The 16,722-nt window shown below is 40.2% G+C and overlaps 1 protein-coding gene across 2 annotated transcripts in view; it reads right to left on the bottom strand.

The window, feature by feature from the left end:
• The window catches only part of CA8 (carbonic anhydrase 8), a 53,727-nt gene that overhangs the window by 19,530 nt on the left and 17,475 nt on the right, over window positions 1–16,722 (bottom strand). Inside the window, exons 4-7 of one of the 2 annotated variants that reach the window (XM_032994870.2) lie at window positions 7,475–7,570; window positions 4,978–5,040; window positions 3,558–3,606; window positions 815–927 (exon numbers count right to left, since the gene is read on the bottom strand). In XM_032994870.2, coding sequence (XP_032850761.2) covers window positions 815–927; window positions 3,558–3,606; window positions 4,978–5,040; window positions 7,475–7,570 — 321 coding nt within the window. The remainder of the gene's footprint in view (window positions 1–814; window positions 928–3,557; window positions 3,607–4,977; window positions 5,041–7,474; window positions 7,571–16,722) is intronic. The other variant, XM_042786189.1, reaches the window with a different exon arrangement.

The raw sequence follows: 16,722 nt of genomic DNA, 5'->3' as shown, positions 1-16,722 counted from the left end.
GCTGAAATAATTTAAATCTGAATTTATCACCTTTTATACTTTTTCCCCTTCCATCTGCACATGCTTCAGAGCAGGCAATGAAAATTAACGTATTCAGCTTCAGGGATTCTAGATAGCTTCACTTAAATTAAACCCACATTCCTCCAGCTGGGATTCACAGACTGTGGGAGAACATTCATCAGGAGTTTTCATTGGTTTTACTAGGATTATTTGTAGACAGATTTGAAATGTTTCCTACAGAATGGCTCACATGACACTTAGATATAATTCATAAAAAAAAAAAAAAAAAAACAAAAAAAACCACTTTAAAATACATACGTGTGAAATCAAATTTAAATAGGTAGTTTCCATTTGACATTTATTAAAAAAAACAGAATTAAAGAAGAACAAGTTAAGTTAAATATAGTTCAATGCAATATAGCTAGCCTGGACTATGTTAACATTTTTCATTCTCCAGGACATAGTGTCTCCCTGAGCTTTTTTGTTCCTTTAACATCAAAAAGCAGTGATATTTGAAAGCTTACAATTACAAAGAATTGAATTTCTTTTGCCCATTGACTTCTTTCTTTCTTTTTCTTTCACTTAAATAAAGAATTATTTTAAATGCAGATGATAAATGATAACAAGGCTTTTCATCTCTGACCTTTGCATTGCTTTCAGTGACTCAAAAGGCTTAACCTTTACTTGAAAAGCCATGTACTGATCTAATGGGATCTTCAAGGAGAACAGATATAATGTCCTGATATATATATTTGCACGCTATAACCTTTAGCTCATAACCATATTCCAAGGTCACTCTAAGCACAGCTGTTACCTGCACTTGGGACACAGTCAAAGGATAGCGAAATAATATCCAGGTGACACCTTCACTGCAGGGTGGAACGGTTAGAGAGCCCTCATACACCCAGTAGTCACGCAGAAGAGGATCTGAAATGAAAAGAAATGTGGAATTTTAATGACATTAAGGAAGATAATTGTGTCTTTCGATTTATGACAGTTCATGGTAGCCATGGGCTTGCTCATATGATGAAGTTAGTATGCAGTAAGCTAAGGTGTGAATTTATAACCTGCCAAGCACTGTCCACTACTTCCTCACATGAATATACATGAGCTTGTGGTCATCGTATCACAGTAATATCCCCCTGCAGATGAGTAGTTTAAAGATGAAAATGCTACTTTATAGATGTGAAAAATAACATGTGCAAAACTCCTTAAATTAATACAGCAAATAAATAATATGGTGGAAAATAAGTCCTGTTAGTTTCAGAAGCTACAAGAGACATCCCATTTTGAAGGCAGAGGGGCTGCGGTGATCAAACTGTAGCTGACTTTTACATTTAGGATATGTCTCAAGGATGATTTATTTCATTTTTTAGAAAAATTCAGTGAAAACAGCTCAAGCCAAACTCTTCAGTTCACAAACCCAGTGACATTTTTTGAGATGCACTGGTGCCTCCTAGCTTTGGAAAAGTGAGTTGAATTTCACAGGGGAAAAAAATCAAGGTTTATTGTAAAATAAAGTTATTTTAATAAGATTTTAAACTTATTAATAGGTTTAGAAATAACTATTAGGATAAACAGTTGTCTCTCAAGAAAATGTACAATGGTTTGTCCAAGCAGAGTTTTAACTCTACATACAATATGTTTGATGTTAATTATTTTAATTCCCCAGAGATTCCAGACACGCCGCACTTCGTAAGTGAGACTACCCAGGGCTTTCCTGTGCTGCTGTAGGCCATAATCACAGATGACTCCCTATGTTCCTCTCCCCTAAGTACAGAGAGGAAACTGTCTGACTGTAAAAGAGGTGACAAGAAACAAACCTATAGAGGAACTGGGGACAAAGGGTGGTTAATTATGGCATGGAGAAGGGGGGGAGTTGTGACTAGCTTGACAAGGACAGAATAGAAGATTGGAAATTAATACACTTGCTTGGTTGACTTAACCTGTTACTGCCATTTCACTACTAGCTCAGAGGAATATCAGTAGAATTAAAACTTGCTAATGAAGCTTGTGATTGTCAGTGAATGAATTTTGTTTTGATGGTGTAATTTTCTTTCTCAGTTAGGGAATTACATAGCAAACCCATCGAAAGCAAGTTGCATTATCAAATGCTCAAAAGTTAAGAACTGCAAGAATTAATTCAGCCCATCCTGTGCATGCATTGTGATACCATCTTGTTACATGATCATGTATGTCTCTTCTAGAGAACCTTTCATCATTTACTTGCAAAGATGGATGATTTTTTTCTGAAAAGCATCTAATAACATTTGAATTTCTTAGTACAATATGTGATCCTTGATCTTCTTTTTCCCACCCTATTAAAATTCTGCTTGTTAGAAGAACCATATTTTCTCATTTTTCATATTTCTAACGCATTCATTTCTTCATTGTCTGAGCACTTCACAAACATGAATTAATTTATCCTTCCAACAGCCCAGGGTGGTGAGGAAGGACAGATTAACCCCACACTTTAAAGCTGGGGAAACGAGGCACAGAGAAGTTAAGGTCAAATGCATCTATTCATTTGGTGTTCAATATGAGATGCTTAGAACCTGATTCCTCAGAGTAGTTAACTTTCTATAGCACTTAATGCAATCAGAGCACTGCTCCCATTGACTTCAGTTGAAGGTGTAAGCACTCAGCACTTCTGCAAATCAGACCCCATGATCTCAAGTCGGGCACCTAAAAAATGAGGAACACATAGTTAGAGATGACTTCTGAAAATTTTGGTTTATGTGACTTGATCAGCATCAAACAGGAACTGCAAGGCAGAAGTCCTGTAAAAAATAACTTATGGTCACACAATTAAAAGACGTTTTGTAGCACATATGCATGAAGGGGCACGGGCAGCCTTAATTCCTACAATTCCTAATTGCTGAGCTCTTGACTTTGCAACCTAAACAATATTCTTTTGATACAATTAATATCGTTTAATGTAGACCTGGATTACTTTGGAAAATAAAAGATCTTGCCACTATGACATGGAATTCAGCTCAGAAGGATTCCTACATTCACCTTGCAGAAATGCATTTTTAAAAAGTCACATTTTTTTTCAAGACGAAGTAAAGGAAGCGGTTGTTTCTTACCGTTACTCTTTAACTTTTAGCTATATGAAACTGAATTTGCCTCCCATTGTCACTACTCCTGTCACTACTGTCATTGCATTACTGCATTGTCTTTTGATGCTGCCAAAAAGCTACCTTGGTAGGGGGGTAACCTTACGCTTCCTACTTTACGCCAAAGCAGAGCAAGGAGGACACACAGCACCCCCTCTAGGTAGGATGATAAATCATCGAGAAAGCTAGCCACAGTGCTGCCAGCAGTGCATGGACTACAGTATCACATCCCAGTCACACGATGAAGATGCAGATTTACCCTAAATTCCAAAGGGACTTCACCCCTAACCCTGTTAGCACCACGAGGTGCAAAATGCATTACCACCTTACGGGACACACTCTCAGGCTTGCACTTAGGCTACGCTTTAGATCAAGATTGTCTCAGCCTCTGCATTTAGCTAGTAATCCATGCACACAAAAGTAAGCAAAGGCACCTACCTGGCAATAAAGAGTTGGGATTAAAACAGGGTATTGTTTTGGACTTTCCCTGAAAAAATGAATACAAATCAATCTCATCTCTAATTTCTTATTAAAATGATGATGAATGGAGAGGTAAAACACACTGTGTGTTCTTATAACATTAAGCATTGAATTCCTGTGCAAAGCAACCTCATTAACAGCCCTCATTTAATCATGACTGCATTTGTCCTTGCAGCTACACAAACACGGTTTTTTATTCTATTTTATACTCTAATTTTAAGGTTATCTCAGTAATTTGTTAACTTTCTGCCTTTAGTACCTGGGCTCCTTCTGGGTCCCAGCCTTGAAATTCACTACATGAAATTCAGGGGTTCCATACCAAATGAGTTTAAAAAACAAAGGCCAAAGTGAGCTTTTCCTTGACTGACATGGATAATGCTTAATGAAATAAAGCCGGTTTCACATATTTAATGCAAGAAAATCGAATGTATGCCAAAAGTATCTTTGATGCTGACCCTATGAAAGTCATTAGTATAACACACTCACAGTGACGAGGCCTTTCATTACCTTCTTCTATTTGGCTGTCCTTTCAGTAATGAAACTACATAGTTTCATACACTATTGTTTTCTCTGACACCTTCATAAACAATGGGTTTGTAATATTAAACATCATGACTGAAGTTTAATATAAATTATTTGAGTAAAAGAAGATTTTCAATTCCTTTCTAATAAGGGCTTCTAATTTCTCTACTTCAGCATCCACTGAAGTAAATGGCTAAACTCTACAGACCAATAGAGAACATCTCATTAACACATCTCAAAATCCTTTAAGATCAAAGGTAAGTATGAATATTTCTGTGTTACAGACAAAGACCATGAAGCAGAGAGATGGAAGTAACTTGCCCAAGGTCATTTAAGATAGCACCAACATCCTGGAGAGCACTCATATCTCCTCAGTCCTGCTAGGATTATTATCTGCCCTTCAGGATCTCCACACATAATCCACGACAAGACAGCATTGTGTTTTTGCTGATTTTCCACTGCAAGTTAATAGGGGTGCTCAGTTCATCTATTCTTTTCCCCTACAAATTAAAAACAGGTAAATTTGGAGATACTGCTGCTGGTGTTCACTAAGCATGTTGCAGTGCTTGCATTCCCACTGACTCCCTTGCAGTCACTGAAACAGTAGTATTTGCTATCAGTTAGTGGTACAGATCAGACTTTCTGGACACCAGAAAAGGAAGTAAATAGAAAGATTGTATATTATCTTAATACTGTAAAATGCTGAGATTCTGATGCAGGTAACCAAATGATGGCTTTCACATGTGGTTTTACTATAGACACATCTGAACCCCTTCTCTTGGTGTCGTATAGACCCTTTGCTCACTTACTCTCTCTCTGGTCAGTGCAGGAAGCATTTCTTCAGATAATGCCTTACCTTGTACTGGATGTCCTGGAGAATTTCAGTTACGGCCTTTAGGCCTACATGCTCTTTTCCTATCTGAAATACAGCAAGCAAATATGACTTTCAGTATTTTGCCATTACAGAAACTGTGAGGCAAGACAGAGGTCAACCAGTTTTGTAGTTGTTTTTAGTTAAGCTACGCAACCTTGGGTTAGCCAAATACACCTCTACATGGCAACTCCAAACAATGAAATCACTATAAAGCCACCAGTCAAAAGTAAACGAGGTGTAAATAACTTTAAAGCAGAGAGAGAAGCTCACAGAAGAAGAGAAAGGGCCACAGTTAAGTCTGGTAAGTTTTGCCTAACCCTGTTTTGCAGCACGTACTGCATGTGGAGTCAAAATCATGCAGCATTATGGCATATAAATGCCAAGGATACAATTTGTCCTTACCAGCTTTTGTCAGAAAAGTGCACAGAAATGAACAGAGTGAACAAGCACGACAGACACTTTTTGAATTTGTTCCCACAGCACTGCAGATCTGGCCCAAGGTATCTCTGAAGCTTGGGGGAGTTTTTTCCTGTCTGCAGAATACAGAATGGCAGATCCCCTTCCTCACGGCATCTCTGGGATCCTGCTGGCAAAAGTCAAGCTCCTAGCAGCCTGCAGCACTGCCTTTACCAAATGCCTTTAAGGCACAGAAGATGGGACTTTCAAAAAGAAACCTGTTGCTGAAATAAGAGATTCTTATTTTCCATCAACGTTGTTCAGTCTGCACACTGATTTCAGCTGTTTCTGATCTAAATCACCCATTCTAGGGCCCTAGCTTTTACCTTCAGAACGTTGTCAAAACAGGAAGACTCAGAACGGCCTTCCACTCGATTTCTTTGCCAGTGTGTAGACATACGAAGTGAGGAGTGAAGCAGGCATGACTGAAAACAGGAGAGCTAGATCCTGAAAAATTTGTTTGCTTTTTGTTTCTCTTGGAATAGAATGGCACAGTTGTCACTGTAAGGAAACCACTGAATGTCAACAAAAGGTACTTTGTTATTTCTAGGAATTTAAGAGGATTTTCTTTTGTTTCGGAATGGGATTTCAGTTTAGAACCTTCAAAGTGCATAAAAGATGTTGAATTCACTTCAAAGATGCTGTTTCTAAATTAATAATCACCAAGGGCTGTCACTTAAATCAGTGAAAAGATCTTCACTGACCTTAAAGTGATGTGTTTGAGAACTGTGGTGCAAAACTATTCTATTTCCATGTCTTCAACAGGAAAAAAATGGTCACCAAATTTCCTCTCTGTTCTTTTAATAAACAGCATAAATACTATTTTTTCTTGGTCAATTGTAATTATATGATGCCTTTCTTGGCTAACAAAAAAGCCCTTTGGAATGCTTAAAAACTGATGAAGGTGAGAGACCAGAAACGGAAAATGTATCACTGAAGTTTCAGATTTATTTAAGAACTTATATATAACTTTCTAACTCACTCAAAGGTTACCTCTGCTGGAATTAGAAGGTGACTTACATAAGCAATTATCACACAGCCCTCTAGGATACAAACCTGAAGACTTTCTAACTTCCATTTTTAGCAGTTCTATCTGAGTGTTGGAGCTGTAACCAATGGACCTTTAAATTCAAAGAGAGGTAGAGCTCAAAGGCACCCATAAACTCATTATGAAATATGACAAATTAATAATATCACTGTGAAAGAAAATCCATTTGATCTAAGCACGAACTCTAAACCTCTTCTTCCAAACCCATTTAAATAAAACAGTTTGCCATTTCTCATGAGGAGGATGAGAATCTGGTGTTAGCGGACTTAAACTGAAAATCTTCTTTATAGGGTACAGCCCTTGAAAAACCTTCAACAGCAATTCTCTTATGGGACTAACTTCCTCGCTTTCATTACACCTTCTCCCTAGGAAGCTTTAAGCCTCCTTGTCGCAGGCTTTTCTGAGAGTCTGTGGCAAGACTAGTTCCACTCTCAGTCTGGCATCTCTGAAGAAGTAATGCGACCCCACCTCACATTTGTCCTGTGTGAAGAAACACACTTGCCCCTGTGTTCAGAAAAGCACGATCCTACCACCAGTTTTCAGCTGGGCCAATGGATTAGTAGGCTCTTTCCTCCTCTCTGTGGATTCCCTCAACCCCCCAGAACAGGCCTGGCCAGGAATGGAGAAAAACACATTACAGAGACAGTGAAGCACTTGTACCTCCTGACAGCCCTCATTCTGCCCTCAGAGGAATGGAGACTGGATGTCTGCTTATAGCCAGAGTCACAGAGAGATGGCCGACTATGTATTACCCCTTCTTTAACTAACATACTTCCAATATCCTGTTTGAAAAAGAATTGATTACTTAGCACTTACACAGAAGACATGACTGAGAACTATCTTTTGAACAGAATACCAGCAGTCATACGTTGTTTCATTTCATGAAATCATTCAAAATTAAAGAAAATGGAAAGGAACTCATTTCCCTCAGACAAATGATAGAGCATGGTAACAAGTGCAACACAGGAAACTTACCTGCACAAACAAAGCAATAATAGCTATGCCGTGCTTCTTCCCTACTGCCTCATCAATGCTGCTGTACAGTGTGGAGTTCCAGTGCATTAGATGAAGCTAAAACAAAGCAGTGCAAATAGACCAATAGAGAAATACGTTTTGGAATAAAAAAACACCAGCAGTTAATGTTAATTAACAAAACCTCAGCATCTGTGTGTACGCATGTGTGAACATACATATGTGCATGCCTGTGGCTGTGCATGTATATATAAGTGGATTCTTATTATAAACGTCAGGAATCCCACGGAAAAAAAAAGGTCAGCTGCAGAGAAAGTGATGTGCAGTCACTTACCAAATATCTACAACAAAGGTGTGAATAACTATGCTAATGATGCTAATGATTTACCAACTCTCTCACTTTGAATAATGAAATAATGCCAGCTAATGAAACCCGCCAAAATTGCCTCTCAGCCAGCCAGCTCTCTTCCAAGGCAGGACTATGATTATGGACACAGGCTGTCCAAACACACGTTTGACTGCCTGACTGTACTGTCTTAATGTCACTTGTCTCACATATCACCTCCTTAGATGAGTCACTCAAATGTCAGTAGTAAGATTAGGCGAAGTGATTTCAGGAAAGGTTAAACAGAGAAGGCTAAGCCGAGGAAAACGGCTGGAGGACCACCTTAGGGACAGCAGTGAAAGGGATGCTAAAGAGTAAAATATGAGCCCTCAGCTGCCTTCTTCCACAAGGTAGCAGGGCCTGTAGGAGTTAATGCTTGAATACATGTCAGGCAGCAGTTGCCGGATGGTAAACACGAAGTCTGTTCTGGTGAGGTGTCACAGCACGACTGGGGAAGTGGTGTTTGAGAGAAGTGCTGGAAGACAGACTAGCAGGCAGCTGGAAAGGGAGAAAGGAAGGGAGGGAAGGAGAGGAAGAGGGTGGGAAGGGGGATGGGGGGAAAAGAGAAAAGTGCTGGAAAACAGGCTGACAGTTGGAAAGAGAGAAAGGAGAGAGAGGGAAAGGGAGGGACGGAAGGACGGAAGGGAGGGAGGGAGGGAGGGAGGCAGGAAAGAAGGCAGGAAGGCAGGAAGGCAGGAAGGCAGGAAGGCAGGAAGGCAGGAAGGAAGGAAGGAAGGAAGGAAGGAAGGAAGGAAGGAAGGAAGGAAGGAAGGAAGGAAGGAAGGAAGGAAGGAAGGAAGGAAGGAAGGAAGGAAGGAAGGAAGGAAGGAAGGAAGGAAGGAAGGAAGGAAGGAAGGAAGGAAGGAAGGAAGGAAGGAAGGAAGGAAGGAAGGAAGGAAGGAAGGAAGGAAGGAAGGAAGGAAGGAAAGAAGGGAGGGAGGGAGGGAGGGAGGGAGGGAGGGAGGGAGGGAGGGAGGGAGGGAGGGAGGGAGGGAGGGAGGGAGGGAGGGAGGGAGGGAGGGAGGGAGGGAGGGAGGGAGGGAGGGAGGGAGGGAGGGAGGGAGGGAGGGAGGGCACTATCTACTGAGATGCAATATGCATTTCAAACACGAGTTTTTTCCAGCACTAATGCCATAATGTAATCTCCCTGGCTGGGTCTGATAACATTTCGGAGCTTCAACGTCCTAAGCACAGTTTCTTTGAAGTTTATCTGCTAACAACTTTTGCACATTCCACATAGGTAAAATAGCTAAAGAAATACAAACTCTTAGATTTAATTCCCGTTGTAAAATTATGATCAGTGTTTTGCTCAGTCATGTGTCTAAGAAGTTAAAATGTCACCTTATTATCTAACATTTTCTCTACCTTCAGCAAAATGTGCCTTCTTATTTTGTGTTTTATTTCTGCACAGTAACAGCCTCTGTGAAATGCTTATTGCCCCCTCAGACAAGAGAAGTTCACTCAGGCATCTCAGCATTTCAGAAGACCAGTTCCTCAAGCAATCACTCTCCCCTTATTTAATCTCCGATGAGAATTTTGGGCACTCCTCTTGATGATTGTCATTTCAAAAGTCAACACAAAATTTTAAAGAAACATATTTTAAATCAAATTAAATTCCAATTATCATACAATTAATTCTATTCATGCTGATCAAAGGCATCTGCTGTGCTAAAATCATGAAACCTTTTTCTTACAAAATATAATAATTCATTTGCACATGAGAACACTAATACAAATGTACTTGCCCACGGCTACAAAACTTCTAGACGTACAAATGCTCCCTGTTAGAATTAAGCCATCTATTGTCCATGGATTTACTTGGTGTCATGTATTTTATCTTTAAAAATCTTTGTTAAACATTTGATTCGCCTTTTAAAGGAACAAAACCACAGGATCAAATAATGAGATCTCAGTCTCCAACGCCCACGTTAGCAGGCACAGAACTTGCCCCCACTCAGCAAGATCTAAGTCAAAGCACTGCCTTTTCCCAGAGACGAGCCCGGCGTTTGCAGCAGCTACGCACTAGAGGGGGCCCACGGAGTCCCACGAGCCTCACCAAAAACTTGCCGTTGAAGGAAACGCGAAAGAAAAAGGTTGGGGTGACTGCAGTCGGGATGGCAATGTCCTTGGTGCGGCGAGAACAGGGCTGCATGGCACCACGACTCGGGTGGTTGGAAATGTCAAAGCAAGCTTGTCCTTTGGTGGCTGGAACAATAGCGCTGAGGGCGATCGCCAAATGTAAAGAGACCATGACTTTGACTGTGTCAACAGGCGGGTCTTGGCTAAAGCTGCCATGGCATTCAGCAGCGTGTTGCACTCCTTTGGAGGTGAAGTCTAATCTCACATTTGTCTGCATTCTGACACCAGTGGGGTTTTTCTTAAGATTTGAAAGGAAAATGCTGAGCCTCGGCAAAAGGAAAATGAGCAAGCGCTTCAGACTGTACCAAAATGACCCCAGTTCATCCAGAAACTGTTGTCCTGTCTTAGGCAGCAGGCTCATCCAGACAGAGACTTCCCCATGATAAGGCTATATATCAGCTAGAAAAATTACACCAAAACCTCCATGTGATACTAAAAGCATCAAGTCTAGAATTAGTCTATGAAGCAGCATGAGCAGCCTGGCAGGAAGACATGCTGCAAAATACACTTAGCTGCTTCATGAAAGGAGGACCACGCTGCAAAATTCCCTGCAGCTGGAACTGCTCTAAAAGGAAAATACCTACTGGCCAGCACCTGTTCCCACATCTCCAGGGAACGTGGGGAGAGTGAGTCAAGTATTAGTTATTAATTTTAAGAGTATCTTTAGGTCTCTGCATCCCCTCCAGGCCTCCTTCCTTTCTACCAGCTCAGTAGAGGTCAGGATTGCCTACTAAAAAAAAAAAAAAAAAAAAAAAAAACAAACACAACAAAACACAAAGACAAAAAAGGTATGTACTTAAGGCTAATGTAGACACCCCTAGACTAAGTTCAGGTTTGGTGATCAACATTACTAAAGGTATTGAAATAGGCAGTCAGCACTTTCTGGTCCAAATATTTCCATAACTTTGAAGTTTTGCTCAAAGATGCTTAAAATACATAGTAGGCTCCTTGGAACAAGAATGACCATTTTGTACTGGGTTGTTAAAGCCCAAGGTAGAACAGACTTCTGGTTTGTGTCTAAGGTGGTACTGTGTTACTTCCTTAGAGGTGGCGATAATTACAGTGGATTGATTAGTGATCTATTTTTAACACAGCAGGTTGTAACCCTGCTGTCATAAACCCTGTGGTGCCAAATGGTATCAACAGGTTCATAAACAGATTAGACAAATTATGGGCAAGCCCCAAAACAAACACTAAAGACAACAGGTAGAGATGCTGCCTCTAGCACTCCCAGTCCTATGACAGCAGGTGACTGGAGAGGACAAGAAGTGGTCAGGCTCACATGCTCTCCCTGTACAGCACCCCTTGCTGACAGCGCTGAAGAAGCATACTGGGAGAACCACTGGCCTGATCCAGCAGTGTATTTATTACGTTCCCATGTCCTGAATCAAGGTGATATTCGGAATAGCTATTCACAGAAAAGGTTCCATCGTTAGGGATTTACAAACTGAAATTAGACAGGCAACCTAATGGAAAATAATAATCAATACCACAGTATTTCTTAACAACAGGCCAACAGGCCTCACATCTTTTGCGCTAACTCTGATAAGCCCATGCATGCACACTGAAATAAATAAATGGGTGTCAACATGGACTTAAATAAATGGAAGTCAAATCAAATTAATTCTTCTACAGAGCAGGAAAAATGTAGCTCAGATGGGGGCTGGGTAAGTACATAAAAAAGCGATTCAGAAAGGGAAATATTAGCAAGGAAGTAGTAAGGCCTGAGTGTTTGAAGCAAAGTGTTGCTTTCCAATAGTGTTTTATCCTGTGTATTTGTGTGGTTTTCTGGAGCTGCTCTGTCCTTAGTTTGCTCCTTTTTTTTATTTGTACTATGACATCAGATGAAAACCTCAGATAACAGTTTAAAAATAAAGGATGGCAAAAAGTCTAAAACATTACAAAATTTGAACTCGAGAGACTACACTCCACAAACAACACGGCCTGTAACTCTTGTTAGTATTTATGGGAATCAGATATGCACACAGGAAAGACTCCAGTGCTTTTACAAACCTTGAAATTGTCAATATAACACCCACGCACATTGGCAACTCCATACCCATGCATCTGTATCTTACAAGAAGCAATAGCCAGAGAGACTTATGAGATTAACACTCTGTATTTTGGTAACCTTCAGTTTTATGTTAATTTGAGACAGCTATATAAAAAGTGCATACTCACAAGGGGTGCCAGTCTCCCGTATGAACATAGCCATGTGGGTTTTTTTAAATAATCAGCTACAGTGTACTGGCAGCTTACCATTGTGTGCTTTTCTTTCTGAGTACAAACAAGCTGTACATGTCAGTACGGCAGGAAAGGCTCTGCTCAACTTGTTAGCTAGTGTTTTGATACTTAGTAGTTATGATGGTTCTATACAACCAAAATGAGTCAGCTATGTTGTTAACGATTATCAGTGTCTGGCCTGGCATGCCAGACAGTATATTTTCACAAAATAATCAGAAAGCTGTGAGAAACTCCTTACCACTCAAAAAAATACATTTTTCTCTTGGATTAAAAAAAAAAACAAAACAAAACAAACAAAAAAAAAAAAAAAAAAAAACCAAAAAAACATTTGGAGCTTTTTAACATTCCAGCTGTAAATCAAAGAATTGCAGCAGTGACTTCCTTAAAATCTGATAAACAGAAAACTCATGAAGGCAAATGATAATAAAATGCTGATAAAGTTGATTTGTTCTGTGAACAGCTGGAGAGACTCTCCTTCACAGGGAAGATTAAGAAATTATTCCAGGTAACAGAGCAAACCCCTTAGAAGGATTATTCTGTATGGAACGAATGTTGAGAATCTTCTCAATTTTCACTCAACCAAAAAACTACTGATCCCAGTCCTAATGTCCTTGCTTAGGAAAAGCTGACACTGACATTAACAAGGGGCCTGTATCAAATCAAGACTTTCTCAAAGCTGAGAATGGACCTGAGATTCTGGCTTTAAAATCAATAAGCAAAGGAAAACCCTATACTTAAATCCATTCCTTTCTCTAACACAGAAACATCTTTCATGTCAATATGAAAAGGCCTAGGAAGGTAGATTTTTACATAGAATCAAAGTCCCTGGGATGACAGATTCTGGCAGGAATCAGTCACCATATATGACAGAGCACATTTATCAGTTATGGAATCCAGTTTCTCTCAATAAAAAACAGAGTCACAAAAAGACATACATTTTTCCCCTGTCTGGGGCACTGGCTGCTCTGTGGAAATCTGCAGGGTCCTAAGCTCACTGAGAACAAAAATGATCTTTTAAACTCTGTTACTGACCTTACTTTATTCCCAGCTCACACATAAAAACATATAATGACAAGCTAATTTATGTTGGAAGTGGCCTCTGAAGTTCAACCACCTCCTTCCCCCATTCACAGCACTACCAACTTCAAAGTTAACTACTAATTCAAAGCCAGATCAGGTTGCTCTGGGCCTTGTCGGACTCAGTTTTACATATCTCCAGTGATGGAGATCCCACAACCTCTCTGGATAACCTGCTCTGTGTTTGACCTCCTCCATAGTGAAGAATTTTTTCTCCTTCTACCTAATCAGAATCTCTCCTGTTGCAACCTGTGTCCCTCACCTCTCACCCTTTCACACTGCCCCGGAGTCCTTCCTCAGGAGCCCAGGCATGAATTGCCCATGACTGCCAAAGTCACACCTCTTTCTCAGTCCCTCTCGGTCATCCACCTATGTGAATGAACATGTTTCACCTAAGCTTACTCTCACCTAAACTTACACAACTCTTGCAATGTCAGGAAAGTTGCTACTAGCTCTGCCCCTTGCTGCAACATGCTGGTGTGCATCTGTCACCCAAGTGCCGGACCAAATATGAGACAGGCTCATTCCTCACAGGAAAATAGACTCTGAAATAAATCACAGCTCATCTTTTGTTATGACATATCTGCTTAACGGTAAGGGGAAAAGAAGGACTCTGCTCCAACATTTCTGCACTCTCATGTGATCTTAATGCTACAAATTGGCTATAAACCTGAGCAATCTGGAATGATTTGCTACCATAAAAAGCAGTCCATATACTGTAACTGCTTTCTTTATGAATACTTATTGCTAAACTACTGAAACCCTAATTTGTTACTGGGATCCCTACAAAGCACTGTTCAATGTGCCTCCACTCAATGTTCAGTTCCACACAATGTTCTGCTCTTCCAAGTGTTTCCACTGGCTAAGCCAAGCTGTTTGGAACAAAGCACCAAGCCCACACCCCACTGGAGTCAAAGGGAAATGTGCCAACAGCAAAACTCCTCCTGACCTCCCTGGCACCAGAACCAGGCCCTACAGGGGACTTAAGCCTCATAACACCACTGGCAGCCGAGGCAGCAGGAAACAACATGAAGCACCTGCCCAGCCTGGGTGTAGGTCCTGCCTCAACCTAATTGGCAACCATATCCCATATTGCAAGAGGTTGTGACAAGGGGGATCCTCCTATTCAGCAGGCTCCTGTTTGTGCTCTACACACAGTAGAAGACCGTAATTTTTAAATAATTTCTCTTCAGATCTGCGTGTTAAACTATTAGAACACCAGTCTGTGACACTACCATCACTAGGCTTGCTTGAATCTATGCTGATGTTACAGATACCCATTGTACTTTTTCCACTCTTTACTAAGGAGCTAATTATTACAAAAGCTTCTTCCTTCAATGCAAGCTGCATCATGTGTAAATTAATCTTCTGGAAAGCTTTGTTCCTTGGTCACAGCTAGGTTATACAGCTATTTCTTGTTAACTGTGCAACTAGAAATTACAAGCTTCAGAAAAATCTCCTTAGTCTAGTAATATTACAGGACAAGGTGGCATCTAAGGATGAGAGATAAGTTATTGCTCTTACATCTTCCCAACTCTTATTTCAATTCATATAGGCTGTACCTCAAAAGACTAATAGGTGAATACTGCATCACCATGTATTAAACAGAGTTGCATCTGAAACATGTTAGCCTGGAAATTTGGGGCATATTACTTTTTTGCCATTTTTCACTGCTGAGAAAGAGAGTGGAGCTGAAACTCTGTTTTGATTCCACATAAATGCCATCTCAGGGATGAATCTATATCTTAAAGGTAAATTAAAGCAGCTTTAGAGCTCCTCTGCTAAAGACTGTAGAGCTAAGAACTGTTCTCATGGACTCACCCGAGTTTGTTAGAGATCAGTATATGCCAATGTGGCATTCACAACACGCCATAAAAGCAGAGGAGGGAACAGTACAAATGAGAATCTCTGGGTACCTAACTAGGGCCAGCATAAAGTCTTTTTCCTGGTTTGAGAGGAGTTAAATGGAGCTGAGGACTTCAGCTAGTAATAATGGAAGGCAACACAGCCTAGCTGTACAATGATGATGTGTAATTTCAACAGTGCAAATATTGCATAAGCAACATCACAGGAGGACAAAATGTGGAAAAACTGTGTCTTGATCTTATACATATGCACAAGAATTTATGAGTTGATACTTGACTTGGCACTGAATTGTTTCAGGAAGCAATTGACTAAGCTGCTGGCAGCAACCATAACATACAGTAATTAAGTTCCAAATCCTCACAAGGGGACCGAACCAAGGATATGACCAGGGTATACAGCTTCAAGAAAAGTAACTAAAAAAATAGAAAGTTAGTTATTAACAGCCCGAAGGAGAGGTTTAGCAAATTACAGTTAATGCAATTTATACAGAGGCTGTTTGAAAATGTCTTAGGAGAAGCAGGAGTACATGTGCATACTCCATGCCACAAAAAAAAAAAAACAAAAACTCATAAAGTAACAAAGCCAGCATGGTTAAACATTACAGTTCAGTCAAGGTAAATATGTCTCCTTCGAAAATGCAAATGCAAATAAAAGCAAATTACTAGATCATGAACTCTGGGCAAAATCAAGAAGAAGAAGAGGATGAAGAAGTAGCCAAGGAAGTTAGGTTATTAATCAGTGTACTCGGTTTATGCTTGTAGATTTCAATATTTCAATGCTTCTATTGTGGATAGGTGCCACAGAATTTCAACAGAAATTAAATCTTTAAAATTTCACACATAGGTCATTGTCGTTAAAAAAATCACATAAAGAGAACTCTGCCTACCTTTGAAAGCAATGCTAATTCCATCCCTAAGAGACACTCTGAAAGCAGCGCCAAGAAACACAGATGACAACACTGTTAGCGTTAAAAACCTCTTGATTAATATAATGTGGGAGAAGGGAAAGCACAGCTTCTGCTGAACTTCTGCTTGTTACAATTTTTTGAAAGCATTAAAGATATAGCAGGTCTAGTCTGTGGGTTAACCGTCAGGCTCCAAGTATGTACAGAACAAGGTGACATTCCCTGAACAAAGAAGTCTGTAATCTAAAATCAGAGAAATTAGGTGCAAACAAATCAAGTTGAAGCAGAGTACAAGGAATCCTGGGCATAGCGCTTTAACAAACAACCTCACAGTCACAGTGTGACATACTATATGTCTCGGGTCAAAAACTAAATTCTCAGCTAAAAATGCAGAACAAATGCTTGACTCAGACATCAGCAAAGTCCAGAACCCTTGCTGACTAGCGCTCTCCTCTCTGTGACGGAAATGTAACACGGCTGTAAATAAAATTATTTTAGTTAGATCATAAAAAGAAGGGTTCCAAAGACACCTTCCAAAATCTATTCTCTTACCAAGAAGCCGGCCAAACAACAACAACAGTAGGCTAGGCAATTGTGTGGCATGCCCTCAGGCATGCCACTGAAAAGATAAGGAAC

Source organism: Tyto alba, unplaced genomic scaffold (genome assembly GCF_018691265.1).
Source record: "Tyto alba isolate M040663 unplaced genomic scaffold, T.alba_DEE_v4.0 Super-Scaffold_9, whole genome shotgun sequence".
Classification (NCBI taxonomy): domain Eukaryota; kingdom Metazoa; phylum Chordata; class Aves; order Strigiformes; family Tytonidae; genus Tyto; species Tyto alba.
This window is presented reverse-complemented; position numbering and strand designations above follow the sequence as displayed.